The following is a 17,309-nucleotide window of genomic DNA, read 5'->3' on the forward strand; positions in this document are numbered from 1 at the left end:
CTTCAACTGGAAGTGCAAAGTAGATGATCCAGCTCAGTCTTGTCCTGAGGACTTTGCTAATACAGAAACTTGTCTTCAGCCAATTCAATTCAATCAAAGTGATATTGAGAAATTGCTGAGCAAATGGCTCAGTGAATGTAGCACAGACTGGAGACTGTGACAACATCTTGACTCAATTGCTGAAGACTTAAGTTCCAGAGGGTGGAACCTGTCACGGACAGGGTGGAAAATTTGGTTACCCAACAACACACCATTAAACTTAGGCAGCAATTTCTGGTCTCGCCGAGGGCAAGACCAGGAAATCCCAGCCACAGACTATAAAAACATTCAAAAAATTTCCAGCACTGAGGAGGATGCAGCCCATGGCGTCTATGCCAACCCGACTAATCCCAGCTTCTAGGTCTTGGTCCATAACTCTGTAGGTTACAACAGACAGAGTGCAAATCTAATTGTTTTGCAAACGAAATGAGTTTCTGTCTATACCACCTTTCATGCAGTGAGCTGTGGGTCCCACCACTCTCAAGATAAAAACATTGCCCTCAACTTCCTTCTCATCCTTCTGCCAAAGACTTTCATTCTATGCAGCCTAGTATTGAACTCTTTGCAAACAGAAAGAGGTCCTTCCTAAAACTGTCTAGGCCCCTCTGCATTTTGTAACTTTCTACCTGCAATTAAATCTCTCCTCACCCTCCTATATCATTGATATAATCTTGCAGTCCAGAGTTGGGAGATGGTGGCAGAGTGGTAATGTTACTAGACACATAATCAGGCTATTGCTCTGGGGTGTGGGTTCAAATTCCACCCATGCCAAATGATGGAATTTAAATTAAATTAATAAATCTTGGGGAATTTTAAACAACAGTCAAGTGACTGTTTCAAATCTGTTGCTTTCGGGGTGGCATAGTGGGACAGTGATTAGCACTGCTGCCTCACAGCACCAGGGACCCGGATTCAATTCTTGGCTTGGGTCATGGTCCAATGTGTGGAGTTTGCACATTCTCCCCGTGTCTGAGTAGGTTTCCTCCCACAATCCAAAAGATGGGCAGGTTACGTGGATTGGTCATGCCAAATTGCCCCTTAGTGTCAGGGGGGTTAGTTAGGGTAAATATTATGGAGTTATGTTATGGAGATAGGGCCTGCGTGGGATTGCAGTTGGTGCAGGCTTGATGGGCCAAACAGTCTCCTTCTGCACTGTAGGATTTTATGATTCTAATTTTCTTCCTCACTCTCAGCCACATGGTTAATTTTGTACACCTTTACAAATTTCTCAATCATGCAGTCTAACCAAGGTTTAAGACAATTGAAGCTGATCATTGTTACTTCTGTACCCAAGTCACCTTTCAATCAAGGCCAACATACCATTTGTCTTCCTAACTGCGTTGATCAGAATCATCAGCAGAACTCTAGCTACAGTCTAATTAATGTTTTACACAGTTCTAGCATAACTTCCCTGCTCTTACACTCTAGGTATTCACCAATAAAGAAAAATATCCCATAGGCCTTTCTTAACCACCTTATCTGCCTGTCCTGCTGCCTTCAGAGATTTATGAACAGGCCCACCAACTTTCCTCAGTTCCTTTACAATTTTTCTATGATTTATTGCCTTGTTTGTTTTCACCTAACACATTACTTCATACATTACTAGGTTAAGTTCTATTACCACTCTTCTGCCCACATGACCAGTCCATTGATGTATTCCTCCGGTCTAGAACTTTCTTCCTAACTCTCGATCACATGGTTAATTTTGTACCAGCTTTACAAACTTCTTAATCATGCCACCTACATTTGCAATTAAATCATTGATATATATCAGGAAAAGCAAGGGACCAATGTCCCAATAGAAACTGCCTTCCGGTCACAAAAAAAAACCATGATCCTTTGCTTCCTTCCACTAAGTATTTTTTAATCCATCTTGCCACTTTCCTTTGGATCCCACGAGCTTTTAATTTGTTGCCCACACTGCCATGAGGACCATGTCAAAAGTCTTGCTAAAACCAATAGAATACATCAAATGCACTGTCCTCATCAATCTTTTGATTATTTCCTTAGAAATTCAATTAAGTTAAACTCTTAAATGTATGCATAACAAAAAAAAATCAATGGGCAATCCCTTTCAAATACCTTTCCAAATGATGATTCATATTACCTCAATATTTTTCCAATATTTTGCTCATCACCAAGGTTAGGCTGACTGATCACCAGTTGCTCAGGATATCCTTTTCGGTACATTTCTGCAGCCTCCAGCTTATAGCTAGAGAGGATTCAAAAATTGGGGCTGAGTTTTACTGGCCACCAACAAGCAGGAACACAGGTGATAGGCCTGTAAAATAGGGTGGAGTGTCATTGGCCACATGTCCACTGCTAGCTTGCCCAGCACTGCCATACTCTTACCAACTGCAGAGGATGCATCAGGTGGGCTACTCACCCATGTCCCAATTGATTCCCTCAAGTGGCCAATGATTCCCCACATAATTGTCACAAATGATTATTGTTGAATACCAATAATCACAACCTCAGGACATTCTGCAGGATTTCTTCAGGGCAACCAACCCTCTTCAGCTGCTTCATCAATGTCCTTCCTTCAATCATAAGATCAGGAGTGGGGATGTTTGCTGATGATTGCACAGTGCTCATTTCTATTTGCAATCCCTCAGATACTGAAACATTAGGGACGCCACATGCAGCAAACTTCTATAAAATTCTGTCTGCAAAGTGTCAAGTGACATTCACATCACCCAAGTGCCAGGCAATGGCCACCTCCAACACAAGGGAGTCAAACTACCTCCACCCACTAACGGGATTACCACTGCTAAATTCCCCACCAACAGGATCCTGGGGAGGGTCACCATTGTCCAGAAACTGAATTGGACCAACCATATAAAAACTGTGGCCACAAGAACAGATCAGAAACTGGGATGTCTGTGGAATATGATTCATCTGCTGACACCATGTAGCCTGTCCACCATCTACAAAGGCAGGGGAGGCATGGCCTAGTGGTATTATCGCTTACTATTTGTCTTTTTATTTTTAGCTAGCATTCTTTCATAGTCTAATGTTTTTCTCCTTATTAATCTTTTCATCAATCTTTGCCGTTTTTTATATTTTGTGTAATCTTTATACTTTACCCATCTTTGCACGAATATATGATTTGTCTTTAAGTTTGATACTGTCACAGTATTGTTAAGATGCAGAAGGAAGTCATTTGGCCTAATATGTCTATGCTGGCGCTCCAACAAACATCATGACTTGGTGTCACTCTCCTGCCTTTTCCCCGCAACCCTGCACATTATTTCTATTCAGGTAATTACTTAATGGCCTCTTAAATGCTTCAATTGAACCTATTAGCTATACAGAATGTGGCCAGAAATGTATCTGAGCCTAGAGGAAAGGAAGGTATGGATGAGGGTTTCAGCAGGAGATGAGCTGAAGCTCCAATGACCATGAAACTACAGTTGATTGCCAGGAAAAAAAAATCTGGTTCACTAATGTCCTTTAGGGAAGAAAATCTGCCGTCCTTACCTGGTTTGGCTTACATGTGTCTCCAGAGCCACAGCAATGTGCTTGATTTTCAACTGCCCTCTGAAATGGCCTAGCAAGCCACTCAGTTCAAGGGCAACTGGGGAAGGGCTATAAATTCTGGCCAGCCAGTGACCACCTATGTCCCACAAACAAATAAAGAAAACTCAGGAGCGCAACGAACACTATCAACTTGCTTGGATGAATGTAGCCCCAATCATAGTCAAGAAGCTCAACGCCATCCAGGACAAAGAAGTCTATTTTCCTTTGTTACTGCTAGATCAAAAATCCTGGGACTTTCAACCTAACAACGTTACGGGGGTACTTCACCACATGGACTGCAGCGGTTCAAAAAAGCAGCTTATCAAGGGCCAGTAGTATTGGGCAGTCAATGATGCAGCGCTGCCCACATCCAGGGAGCAAAAAGAAATACTGATCAGCAGCAATTTTCAGCCTCATGTTTACGTTCAATAGTCTTTATGTTCAATAGTTTGGTATTATGCAACAAGAACTAACGCCTGTGTATGTAATGATAAACACTGCTGTTGTGAGTCACTGAGTTGATCAAGGGAACTCCATAGTTCCAGTAAAGAGAAGGAACAAAACTTGGAAACAAAAAATATTTTCCACCAAAGCTCTTCAAATTCTGAACCGTTGATGTGTTATGCTTTATGGTCTTTTAAGTTCCCTAAGTTGTCTGAACTTTATGCTTTTGCACCATGCCACCCATCTTTAAAAACACAAAATATCCCTGAGTGACGTTACGGACCAGTTGACACATACACAGGAGCTGGGTGGATATCCACTTCTTTCTTATTATTTTACATAACAGCATGCAAATTTAAATCATAAGAATCTGACTGGAGTGATATGGCAGCTGGCAGGGCAAATGAGAAGGTGTAGGGAAATGGAAAGTTAATAAGCCAGGGAATGACAGTGAAAACATTTGCACTATTTTTTGAGATTACAACAGCTAGGGCAATGACCTGGAAACCAACACATTACGTTGATCTGAGTTACTGTTCCTGGATCAGTCAGTACAGAAATTAATTTTGAACCTCCTGACAAGGACTGAAGTAAATTCTCCAAACATTTCTGCTCGTAAAATTCAGTCGGCCATATCTGAGGCAAACTAGTTTCTGACAAGTTGAATCTTTCAATGGGTTGATAGCTAAACCATACAAGTGGGACAGGGTAAAAGGGGAATAATTGTCCTGTGCAATTAATGAGTTTTGTACCACGTGTCATAACAGGCATTATGAAGCTCTTTCAGAAAAGATATTGTTGGTGACTACAACAACAAAGTGATGTTATCAAACAAAATTATTAAGAGCTGCCTCTTATATTAGAAGTGCCACTGCACAAATGGTACCAATTCACATATTTTCATTTGACTAATTCTCCCCTGTACTTCTCACAGTAGGAAGAAGGGGCACAATCACAAAATATTTCCACTGGAAGAGGTGCATAATATAAAGTGGATATAAGAGAATCCGAAACAATGACCTTCAAATCCAAGCAAAAGAACTGTCAATAACGCGAATAGTCAACTTCATCTACTTTTGCACCTTGATGTCATTATTTAATTCAGTCTTAGAAAGTGGGCTATCACTGCAGGCATCCCTCAGAGTAGTGTCCAAGGTTCAACCATCTTCAGCTGCATCATCAATGGCCTTTCCTCCAACATAAGGAAAGAAATATTTGCTAATGATTGCACAGAATTCAATATGATTTGCAGTCCTCCAATAGTGAAGCATCCATACCCGCTTGCAGCAAGACCTGGGCAACACTGAGGCTTCAGCTGGTAACTAGGAAGTAATATCTGTGCCAGACAGTAACCACCTCCAACAAGAGAGAATCTAACCATTGCCCCTTCACAATAAATGTCATCACCCCATCTTTAAATCCACCACCACCATCCTCTGGTCACTACTGACCAGAAGCCTAACTGGACCAACCACATAAACACTGTAACTACAAAAAACTGGTCACTGGCTGTGTATTGCTGGAGACTGACTCACTTTCTGATTTCCCAAATCCTTTCTAACACCTACCAGGTGTTGCCTGTGCGATGTGCAGTGATGCCCTGACACTACCTCAATCTAGCAGATCATTCTCTACTTGCCTGGATGAATACAGCTCCAACAACACTCGTGAAGCTTAGCATTATCCTCGACCAAGCAGCATGCTGGATCTGCACCTCACCTAGCACCAGAATCATTCACTTACTCCACCACCAGTATACAGTGACAGCAGGGTATGCAACATACGCTGCAACAGCTTGCAAAAGCTACTTCAACAATACCTGGCCCATGACTTCTCTCACCTTGGAGAACAAGAGCAGCAGGTTATTGGGAACATCAGCACCTGAAAGTTCCTCTCCATGTAGCACGTCATCCCAACTTGCAAATATTTTGCTGTTCCTTCATTGTCAATGAGTTAAAATTTTGGCCTCCCTTCCTAAAAGCACTGTGAAAATACCTTCACCACAAGGACAGCAGTGATTCAAGAAGATGGATCTTCTCAAGAGCAATAAATGGTGGCCTTGCCACCATGTCCTCAAACCACTAATAGATAAAAAACCCTTAACACCATTGCTTTCTTGTAAGAATGTATTTCAAATAAATGCAATATAAAAAAAAGGGCACATTTCTCAAAGTGAAGGTTACAGTTTGCAGTTTTGATCAACAGCGACATGGACCAGAGATTAGGGTTGCTGGTTCACATCTTCCTCGATATTTCAGTTATTAAAATTGATCGCCATGAAATCAGAAGTGCCATGAATTGAATATTTGTCAGTGCATGAGAGAAACATTAGGAAGATATTTTGGCAAAGCTGTATGAAATACTGGAAAGTCTAGTGACCAAATTGCTTTTTAAATTCTGAAGAGTGTTGTGAACTGGGCATATTGACCACTGATCCCCAGGCGTAATGTTCCACACCAGAAGCAGGCCTTTGCCCAGTAATGTATTATGCACACATCTTTCAATAATAAAATTTTACAAATATGTTCACAGCACGCTTCAGAATTTGAAGAGCGATTTGGTCACTAGACTTTCCAATATTCCATACAGGTTTGCCAAAATATCTTCCTAATATTTCTCTCATACACTGACAAATATTCAGTACTATTTTAAAGTATACATCTTGAATAAGCCAAGAAAAAGTGTGATACACACGTTTTGCTATTTCTCCTGAATTCTGAAGATGTATAAAACAATTTTATGAGCAGTCTAAATTTTCCCCACTAAATTGTGACAGTTCCAAAGGCTCACACTGCATCATTTAGAATCACTTATTCTTTGTCTCTTTAAAGGACCAGAGTACTTCAATCCTTTAATGCTGTGAAGCAGGTCACCTTCTTATAAAATACTCATTTTGCTGAAGGCCAAAGAAAACCCAATACAGTAATTGAACACTCAATCTAATGAAAGCTAAACACTTGCTGAATGTTCTGAGTGCTATAAATTGTTCAGAACAGAACTGAACATTAATACTTAGCAAAGCAAAAGTCATGACTCCCTTTCCTTGCATCTGTTTCCAGAAATGGAGCTTTTTAGCAATGAGGGCTACCACTGACCAGAAACTGAACTGGACAAACCATATAACTGTGGCTAAAAGAGCATTCCAGGGGTCAGGAATCCTGTGGTGACTAACTTCCTCCCCCCCCACCCCCCTCAACAACTCCCCAAAACCACCTACAGGTCATAAGTCAGGAGTGTGATGGAATATTCGTCACTTGTGTGGATGAGTGCAGTTCCAACAACACTAAAGATGCTTGGCAACATCCATGATAAAACATCCCACTTGACTGCTACCCTTCCACAAACATTCAGTTCCTCCACTACCAATGAACAGTACTAGCGAGATGCACTGCAGGAGCTCACAAAGACTCCTTAGGCAGCACCTTCCAAACATATGGCCACTACCAACTGGAAGGAGAGAGGTAACAGATACCTGGAAACACCATATCCTGAAGGTTCCTCAAGCAACTCAGCATCCTGCCTTGGAAATATATCATCATTCCTTCACTGTCACTGAGTCAAAATCCTGGAACTCCCTCCCTAACATCACTGTGGGTGTACCTACCCCACAGGGACTGCAGTGGTTCAAGAAGGTAGCTCACCATCACCTTCTCAGGGACAACTGGAGATGGGAAACAAAGGCTGCCCAGGCAGCCCCAATCAAATCCTATAAATTTTTTTTAACTCCATGATTTCTTGCATTACTGCTAAACACAACAATCTAAATTTTGCATTCTTTCCAACTGTTCATAGCAGCTCTTTGTAAAATGCTATTCAGTATTCTTTCAAAACTGCTGATTCCATTCAGGAAAAGGTACATTAAGGTTTTCCAAGGGCCAATGTTTAATGTCAACAGAAGTCAACAGTTCTGTAGCAATCATATAAGTGTGAGATGTCGATTAGGAACGCACCAAGAGAATTAGATAGCTGACCTACAACAGATCACTGGGAAAACAGTAAACATTTATGACCAATAAATAGCCTATGTGTAAACACATAAAGCCTTTTAATAAAAGGATAGTTGCCAAGTAAGTATTGTTTGCAATCTCCCAAATCAATGGGCAGCAATTGGTCAGAACAGTGTTTACTCACAGTGACGTGTAGCTGAGTTAGTTACATGTCTGGGATCAGAGGTCGGTAGCATATTAACGGTTCAGTTGTGTTTACATGCAACAGATTACAGTAGCAACAGCAATTCTTTGAATTTATGCAGTCACTTTTGCCAAAGAGCTAATCCAGAATCCTGTCAATTCATACTAACACTACATCTTCACACAGACACACTTGAATTGTTCCATCAAGGGCACGTGAAAAGCATTAAAAAAGAATTAACAAATTCAATTTGCCTTATCTCCACATATCTGTAATGTTGGGAATGCTTTTATAATTGTACTGTCCCTTCTTAGTTCCTGCCATTTTGCAGTTTTCTTCCTAGCTTCACAATCACAACCTAATAGAAGGTTCTTCTCCCTTGTTGAATTTTACAAGTCACACATTCCTTTTGAAAAGCAATAATAGCTCTGGCAGCAGTGTCTCAATGTCACCCAATAGCTCCATCTAGCAAACTGGCTGACATGAACAGGACCGCCCAAATTGGGCAAACTTTTCTTCCCCTCTCCTACATGACCGTTCACCTTGGTTATTTACCATCCAGTCATTGCAAAGTATACAAAACAGTGTGGATTTCTACACAACATTCAGTATCGGTATTTACAAATAAGAAATGCATTTCTTTTTGATATATACAAGGTGGCTTTTTCCTTCCAGCAAATAACTTCTTAATTTTTCATCATACATTTATGGACAGCGAATCCAAAAATAACAATAACAATCCTTAGATTTCTTTAGAAGTCCAGCTTTTAAAGGTTGTCCAAAACTCCAATGATTGCACAACTAGACTGCAGCTTCAGATATGAAAAGTAAAAGTTTCTTTATTATTCACAAGTAGGCTTATATTCACACCGCAATGAAGTTACTGTGAAAATCCCCTAGTCGTTACACTTTGGCATCTGTTCGTGTACACTGAGGGAAAATTTACCATAACTTGCACATCTTTGGACTGTGGGAGCAACCCCAGAGGAAACCTATGCAGGTGAATGTGCAAACTCTACACAGACAGTGATCCAAGCTGGGAATCGAAGCCGGGTCCCTCGTGCGGTGAGGCAGCAGTGCTAACTAACCACTGTGCCGCCCCAATAGTCAACAATGAGTCAACAATAGCAACAATTTGCATCGATACAGCATATTTTGAATCGTAAAATGTTCCAAAGCACATCATATCATAGATATCAAACAAATCTGGCTTCACGGAGATAAGGAGATACAGGTGACCAAAAGCTTGGTCAATGGTGTCGGCTTTAAGGAACATCTGAAAGGAGGAAAGACAATTGGAGGTGAAGCTATCTGAGCAAATTCAAACAACTTAATACTGCCACACGCTCCTAGGATAAATTATAAAATGATCCAGTTACACTCTCCATAGCCAATTTTGGCCAATGAAATTGTTTTAATAGTGGTTGAGGAGAATATGATGGTCAGGTAAAGGATAAACCATGTGAAAAGAAAATGATGGAAGGAAAGACTCTAGCAAAAAATATTTTCCTGAAATTCTGTAGAAATTGGTCCAGTCAAACCCAAGCCTAATCCCTCGCTGATGAACTATTAACTGTTTTCTTTAATTCCATATTGAAATGAGTTAACGGAAGCAGATTAACTTTATCCAAATTACAATCTTAATAGCATTAAGATACTCAAACAGCTAAGAAATCGTGTCCACATGACAAATTTTTATTTCACTAGAGAAAGAGAGAAAGGGAGAGAAGTCATTCCAAGCTGCAGCATCTGGAATATGAAGAGCTCAGCAGGAGGCAATGACAGAACTCTCAATGTAGTCACCTCTCCAGACACAGGTCATGTCTGTTTCGTGAGCTGGGGATACTAAAATGCTTGGAACTGGGGGAAAAAAAAGTCCCAACTGACTCAGATACCCATCCTAATGAAAGGTTCCATCTCAATAAATGTTTGGTCAGAAAACAAAATCTAAAAGAAACTCCAGTGAATATGTAACTACTGCCAATCATACGGTATCATGCTTGTCCATGTTCAGTGCAGGTTAGCCTGTCAGAATAGGTCTGCCAGGTCAAAAGGTCATGAACAAGTCATGTTGCAGCTTTATAGACCATTAATTTGACTGCACTTGGAATACAGTGTTCAATTCTGGGCACTACACTACCAGAAGGATGTGGAGGCTTTGGAGAGGGTACAGAAAAGATTTACCAGGGTGTTGCCTGCTATGGAGGGCATTAGCTATGAGAAGTGGTTGGAGAAACTTAGTTTGTTCTCACTGGAACGACGGAGGTTGAGGGGCGATCTAATAGAAGTTTACAATATTATGAGGGGTGTGGACAGAGTGGATAGTCTTCCAGGGTGGAACAGTCAATTACTAGGGGGCAGAGGTTTGAGGTGCAAGGGGCAAGATTTAAAAGAGATGTACGATGCACATTTTTTTTCTATAGGTGGTGGTGGGTGCCTGGAATTTACTGCTGGGGGACGTAGTGGAAGCCGATATGATGGTGACTTTTAAAGGGCATCTTGACAAATGCATGAATAGGATGGGAATAGAGGGATATGGTCCCTGGAAGGGTAGGGAATTTTAGTTCAGTAGGGCAGCATGATTGGTGCAGACTTGGAGGGCCGACGGGTCTTCTCCTGTGCTGTAATTGCCTTTGTTCTAAGACACCAAAATTGCAAATAGTGTGGTTCAGCCTCAGACGTTTGCCAGGCAGAGGCCATTCTGTGCACTCTTGCATCTGAAGACTGTATTTCTCCCTTCCATTGACCCATCTATCTTCAGTCTTTGTGCTAAGTGTGTTATTCCCATTTTTAATTCCTTGTCAACTTTACAATGAAGCAGGAATGCAATCAAGTAGAAATAATAAGGGAAGCAAGAAATAACAGATGCAATTTTGCAATTCTGAGTGTGAACAACAAACACTGTGCCGAAGTACAGGAAATGAAGAGACAAAAACACATCCACCTCACCTCCCTCTTCCTCATTGGTCATACCTATTACATGGAGTATATTTTACTGATTCCCAGACAAAGAAAGAACATGACTCTTATCGAAATGTCACTTTGAGAGTGATTAACAAAGCATGTGGGATCTTCAGCTTCAAAAATAGAAGCTTTTTGTACAAAAGCAGGGAAGTTATGCTGAAACTTTATAATGTGCTGGATCAGTCACAATAGGATATTGCAGTCAATTCTGCTTACCACACTTTAGCAAAGATGTGAAAGGGTACAGAAGAAATTTACCAGAATGGCTGGAGGGATGGATGATTTTTAGCTACAAGACTGGGTTGGGGAAGTTGGGGCTGTTCTCCTTGGAACAAAGGAGATTGAGGGAAGATCTGATATGAAGTGTACAAGATTAAGACACTATAAATTATGACAGGTTTGGATAAGACAAGAAAAAACTCTTCCCATTAGCTGATGGTAAACATTGAAACGTAGAAATATAGAAACTAGAAGCAGGATTCAACCTTTCGAATGCCCTACCATTAATTTTGATCATGGCGGAATTCAATATCCTGATCCCCCTTACTTCCATATTCCTTGGTCCCTTTAGCTCTAAGGGCTATATCTGATTTATTTTTGAAATCAGACAACGTTCTGGCCTCAACTACATTTTGTGGTAGTGAAATCTTTACATTCGCCACCCTCTGGATGAAGAAATTTCTCCTCACCTCTGTTCCAAAAGGTTTACTCCTTATCCTTAAAATGTAACCCCTTGTTCTGGACTCCCACCAATGGGAACATTCTTTCTGAATCTACTCTGTCTAACCCTGTTAGAATTTTATATGTTTCTATGAGATCCCCTCTCACTTTTCTAAACTTCAGTGGTTATAATCCTAACCGACTTAGTCTCTCCTCATATGACAGACCTGCCATCCCAGAAATCAGCCTAGTAAACCTTTGCTGTACCCCCTCTATAGCAAGGGCACCCTTCCTCAGATAAGGACACCAGAACTGCCCACAGTACTCCAGGTGTGGCCTCACCAATGGCCTATACAACTGCAGTGAAGCATCCCTATCCCTAGGTACATTACAATGACTAGGGTACACAGGCTTAAGGTTTTAGGCGAGAAATGCAGGAGGAGTGTGGAGAACAGCTTTTTTACACAGTGGTAATGACCTGGAAATCAGTGCCCATGAGGGTGTTGGAAACAGACAATCAATGATTTCAAAAGGAAATTGGGTGGGCACTTGAAGGAAATAAACTTGCAGAGTGAGGAATTAGAATGACTGGGTTCTTCCGTGGGAAGTTGTTATGGACTTGTTGGGCCAAATGGCCACCTTCTGTGCCATAAATGAGGATAACTCTAGACATTGTTAGTGAAATTTGAACTGCCTATGCTATTTTAGTGTTCCAATCTCAAACAATTGTCCAATCCTATCAAAAGTTGAGCGCTCGTCAGCCAATTTCCATTATCATGTTCAGAGTGAAGCAATTTTCTGAATAACGACAGGGAGCCACTGTGATCCTTAACACCCAATTTTTTCACTAGCCTAAAGAAACATTGATAAACTACCTTATAAACAAACAGGCCAAAATTAGGAATCGTGTTGTATTTATTTCTGAGCACTACAGTACACAGGGATAGTCTGATAACCGCAAACATTCAGATACAAGGGGCGGTAATTTGAAACATGATAAATAAATTAACTACGAGTAAGTTTCACTTTTTATAAGCTAATGAAATGCGTGAAACTGATACAATGGAATTCAAAACTATTCTTGTGAGCATTCCCTGGATCATTTTTAACAAGTTGCAAGGAGTTTGTCAAAAGGATCCAATATTTTGTTTCAAACATTACTCCATTATACTTGCCGTGCTAGAAATATTTTTAAGTATTAGAAATCCTCTATAATGACTTCAAACAGAACTGAGTAAATTATATACCATTTCCCCAACATGCCACAGCATTGGATTTTTACAATCTGCCCTGACCAGCACAGACTGGTTCCAATTACTTCCATTGCACTGTGAGCCAAGGCACAATCTTGACAGTAAAACACTCAGCATTAGGAAGGGGGTGGGTAGGAGACCATAGACTCACAGTTAAAGGGGAAGGTCTCTATTAAATGTATACTTCATGTATTTATGACCATAGCTTGAGGCTTCCTATTTTCACAATTCCCTTGTGCCAGGATCCTAAAAGGACCAATACAATATAGCTCGGCTGGGAACTATAACTTTTAAGTGCTCCACCACAAATGCATTTTAACCACAGAAAAGACCCTTTAAGAAGGGTCAGTATTATTTTCATCCTTTGCAAACTGAGTAATACAGTAAACCACTTCCAGTCTATAAAAACATTGCTATTCCAACTCTGATTTCCCCAGCGTGCTCTTGGATTTTAAGGTCTAACTCTACACATCACAGAAGACAATAATGATTAATCAGGGTTTCCTTAATCATATGGAGAGACTATCCAAACAAATAAAAATCTTGACAATCTTGTAATAGTCACACAGATTGATACTGCAATCTATCAAGTTTTGTTTTGTTGCTGCAGTACTGTGATACTGTAGTGCCCAAGTGAAGCAGGCAAAAATTCAAAGGTGAATTCACAGAAAGACTCCAGAATGACTCCGGTATGGTTCACTCCAGGTATTACCAAGATAATCAGCAGAGTTTGCCTGTTTACACTATAGGCACAGCTGGGCACCTTTGATCACAGATAACGGAGCAGTGATAGGCAGACACTAGAAGAGTGATGTCTGACATAACTGATATCACCTTGTTAGTATCTTGTGTTGCTGGGCAATCACAATATACTCAAAGATACAGAGACATTCTCAGCAAAGACCAAGGCTGTGCTTTATAAAAATGAAGTTCTGTGAAGTATGCAATACAGTAGTAATTGTGCTCAGAATTCAACTCTACAAGTGAAATTCATATTAATCAAGCTTGCAAATGTGAGTTCAGTGCCAATATTAACTTCACAAAAGATCCTAAACCAGCATTTAGGGAGGCAATGCCCCAATTGTGAAAGGTGCCAAATTCTAACTGAGAACATAACATTCTCAGGCCTGAAGAGCATAAAAGCAAATGATGAATAAGGCAGAAAGCTGCAAACCAGAAGTATGGGCCCAGTATTTAACAGGAGTCTAATGACATTGTAAAGTGAAACACTATTACTCTGGGGGATGGAAGTCATGTCAGAACCCAACCTGCCCCCATATCCATGGACTGGTTCAACAACAACAACATTTACTCCACCACAAATTAACATGGAAGCAGAGATAGCCCTGCTCCAGTTCCAATTCGGAATAAATACTTAACTGGTTTTAAAACAGGCCAATTTCACGACTGATTCCACTGAATGGAGCAATAATGTCTGCGCAGAAATCAGTTTCGTGTAAATTTCACACTGTTTTACGAATCTGCATTCAGATGATTAGGGTGAGTACAAGCCTGTCAAAATGACCTACAACTTCCCAGAAATGAGTAAATATTCTCAATAGCCAGAGAAGCCATTGTAAAGTTAATGAAGATGTATGTGGGTTGTAAATACAGTCGCCTCAAACACGTACTTACAATCTAAACGGTTACATGGAAACATAAGAGACGTCTCTAGCCACCTGATTCCCATGACTTCTTCCACCCCCACCTCTGCAGTCATAACACGGGGTATCGCTCATCTTGTAAAAACATGTTTATCGCCTATCAAAATACAAGCCAGGGTGGAGTGTAAACACAAAAGGAAGTTGGACAGTCGGCAGGGGAGCTTCTTACCTTTTTCTTTTCATCTTCTTTTGACACCTTGTGACTCTTACTGGACCTGCCGTTCCTCTGCTCCCCTGGCTGTTTGATGGTGATCTTGATCTCCGGAGGGCAGATGTAGTTCTCCAGGTTCTTGGGAGGTTTCTTGGGCCGTTTGGTGGTCTGGATCTTGAGTTTCAGGCTGCCATCTGTGAAGTTCGCCTCCTTGATGGAAAACTCGTGTTCCTCCAGGCCGTCTCCCTGCATTGATTTATCGCTGTCTGCGTTGAAGTTGGAGTCCTGGCTCCCGCAAGCGGTCTCCTCGTCCTCCTGCTCCAGCCTGCCCCCGTTCATCTGGCTCCCAGGCGACTGCATCAAAGCTCCGGGAGAGACTGCGGACTTGGCAGCGCAGCCAGCCGACCTGAAAGCCCCATCGGCCGGCCTGGGCTCCATCTCACCCTCCGGGAGAGTCACAGGGCTGCTGTGGAAGAGTAGGGTGGAGGGGAGGCAGCAGGAATTCAGCACTTTTCAATGTCCTCCGTTACTCCAGAGTAATCCGATCCCCCAAATAAAAAAAAAACCAAAAAAAAAATCTGGAAACGAGAGAGAGAGAAAAAAATAGATACGAAAGTAGATCTTAACTATAAACATCACCCCAACCCAATCTCACCGACTTGGCAATTCCATATTCGGTGTAAATCAATCAAATAAAGCCTCCCCCAGCAGTAAAATTGATGAAAGTTGATTCAAGTAAATGCAGGAGGAGGGGGGGGGGGGGGCTCCAGTTTTACCAAAAGCAGCCAAACCCTCCCTAGCGAAAAAAAAACACCCTCCACATCCAGTGAATGTTCCAGTTAAAATAATAGGCGCATTGGATCTAAAACGCCAGCGAAAAATATCACGCTCGACATTTATTAAGGCAGCAGTAACAACAAAACCACCAGAGGAAAAAAAAAGTTAAACCTTAGTCATATTTCCCAGGAAAAGAAAATTCCTGTGAAAAGATTGGGTGGGAAGGAGAGGGGGGGGGGGGGGGGAGAGAGAGAGAGGTTGGGAGCTTGCTATGAAGCAGTCCCAACAGCCACGTTTAGGGCTCCTGTCAAATCAATCCACTTTACCTCGATCGTAGCATTCACTTCATTTTGTATCTTTCTCAATCCGCTCTCTAGAAACACCTCCTCTTTCCTCCAGACCTCCTCCCCCCCCTTCCTCACAACACCCCCCCCTCCAAAAAAAAAACACCTTTCCAAATGAAACAAAAATTCAGATGTCCGGATCTGTCATGTTGAAGTGGCTTCTTTTTTTATACATATAATTTTTTTTAAAAAAAAAGCTAATCCTGTGGTGAAAGCCTATAGATTTTTTTTTGCAACCTCCAAACGCTCTTGCTGCCTCGGTTAGAGAGAGAGAGAGAGGGAGAGAGAAAGCGCTGAAGATACAATGAGTTGGTTTGGAGAACTGCAGCTGCTGGAATCCGATGTGAGAGGCTCTGCAGCTCCACTCCAATCTGACCGAGAAAAAAAAACAGGACACAAGACGGACTCTTTTTTTTTAAAACCCCCCCCCTCCAAAAAAAACAACCGAATTGCACCATCAACTCCTCGCCAAACACGTCCACTGTTTCATTTTCATCTTGTCTTTTTTTTTGAGGCGATCGGTCAGAAATCAAATCCCTCCCTCCCCCCCCCCTTCAAAAAAAAATAACCCCAATTGTACAGCAAACAGCAGAAATGGCCAATGTGCTTACTTACTAACCCATATCCAGCGCCGGGAGGCTGGAGTTGAGGGGGGGGTGGGGGGGTTTGGGGGTGGGGGGGGAGAATCTCAGCTAGTCCCGGGGCTGGCCAGCCTGTGCCAATGGCTTCATCCGATCTGTCAACTCGGCACTCGCAGCAGCAGCAGCAGCAGCAGCGAAACAGCGGCACCCCTCCCCCCTCCCCCACCACCCTCACCCTCACTCACCCACTCACCCCCCCCCCCCCACCCACCCACAGCCACAGCACCCACCCGGATCCCCGGAACAGGCAGCGAAAATGGCGCCTCTCGACTGCTCGGAGGTATTTAGCTGTTTGGGAGGTTGGATCCGCCGAGCAGCCGGTCACTGTGTGCTGCTGCCTCTCTGTGTATGTGTATGTGTGTGTGTGAGTGAGGGGGTTACTGGGTGAAAACACTTGTCGATGCTGGCGGCTTCAGCTGCTGCCCAGCTCCGCAGAGACAGGGAGAGAGGGGTTGGGGGGGAGGGGAGGGAGAGAGATGTTGGGGAGGGGGTGTTTAGGGGTGGAGGGAGGGGGTTTTGGTGCTGAGAGGGAGAGAGGTGTTGCGGGTGGTGAGTGGGGGAGGGGGTGTTGAGAGATGGGTGGGAGGGGGGGTGTTGAGAGATGAGTGGGAGGGGGGTGTTGGGAGGTGGGTGGGAGGAGGTGTTGAGGGATGGGTGACAGGGGTTGTTGAGGGGTAGGTGACAGGGGCTGTTGAGGGGTGGGTGACAGGGGGTGTTGCGGG

At 42.4% G+C, this 17,309-nt stretch overlaps 1 protein-coding gene across 1 annotated transcript in view; it reads right to left on the minus strand.

Annotated features, from left to right (window-relative positions):
* The window catches only part of setbp1 (SET binding protein 1), a 294,120-nt gene extending 277,269 nt beyond the window's left edge, over positions 1 to 16,851 (minus strand). Inside the window, exons 1-2 of the mRNA XM_080208466.1 lie at positions 16,818 to 16,851; positions 14,844 to 15,403 (exon numbers count right to left, since the gene is read on the minus strand). Of these exons, the coding sequence (XP_080064592.1) occupies positions 14,844 to 15,263 (420 nt within the window). The 5' untranslated portion in view covers positions 15,264 to 15,403; positions 16,818 to 16,851. The remainder of the gene's footprint in view (positions 1 to 14,843; positions 15,404 to 16,817) is intronic.
* Positions 16,852 to 17,309: the final 458 nt, after the last annotated feature.

Source organism: Carcharhinus amblyrhynchos, chromosome 1 (genome assembly GCF_965287045.1).
Source record: "Carcharhinus amblyrhynchos chromosome 1, sCarAmb.v2.hapA, whole genome shotgun sequence".
Lineage (NCBI taxonomy): Eukaryota > Metazoa > Chordata > Chondrichthyes > Carcharhiniformes > Carcharhinidae > Carcharhinus > Carcharhinus amblyrhynchos.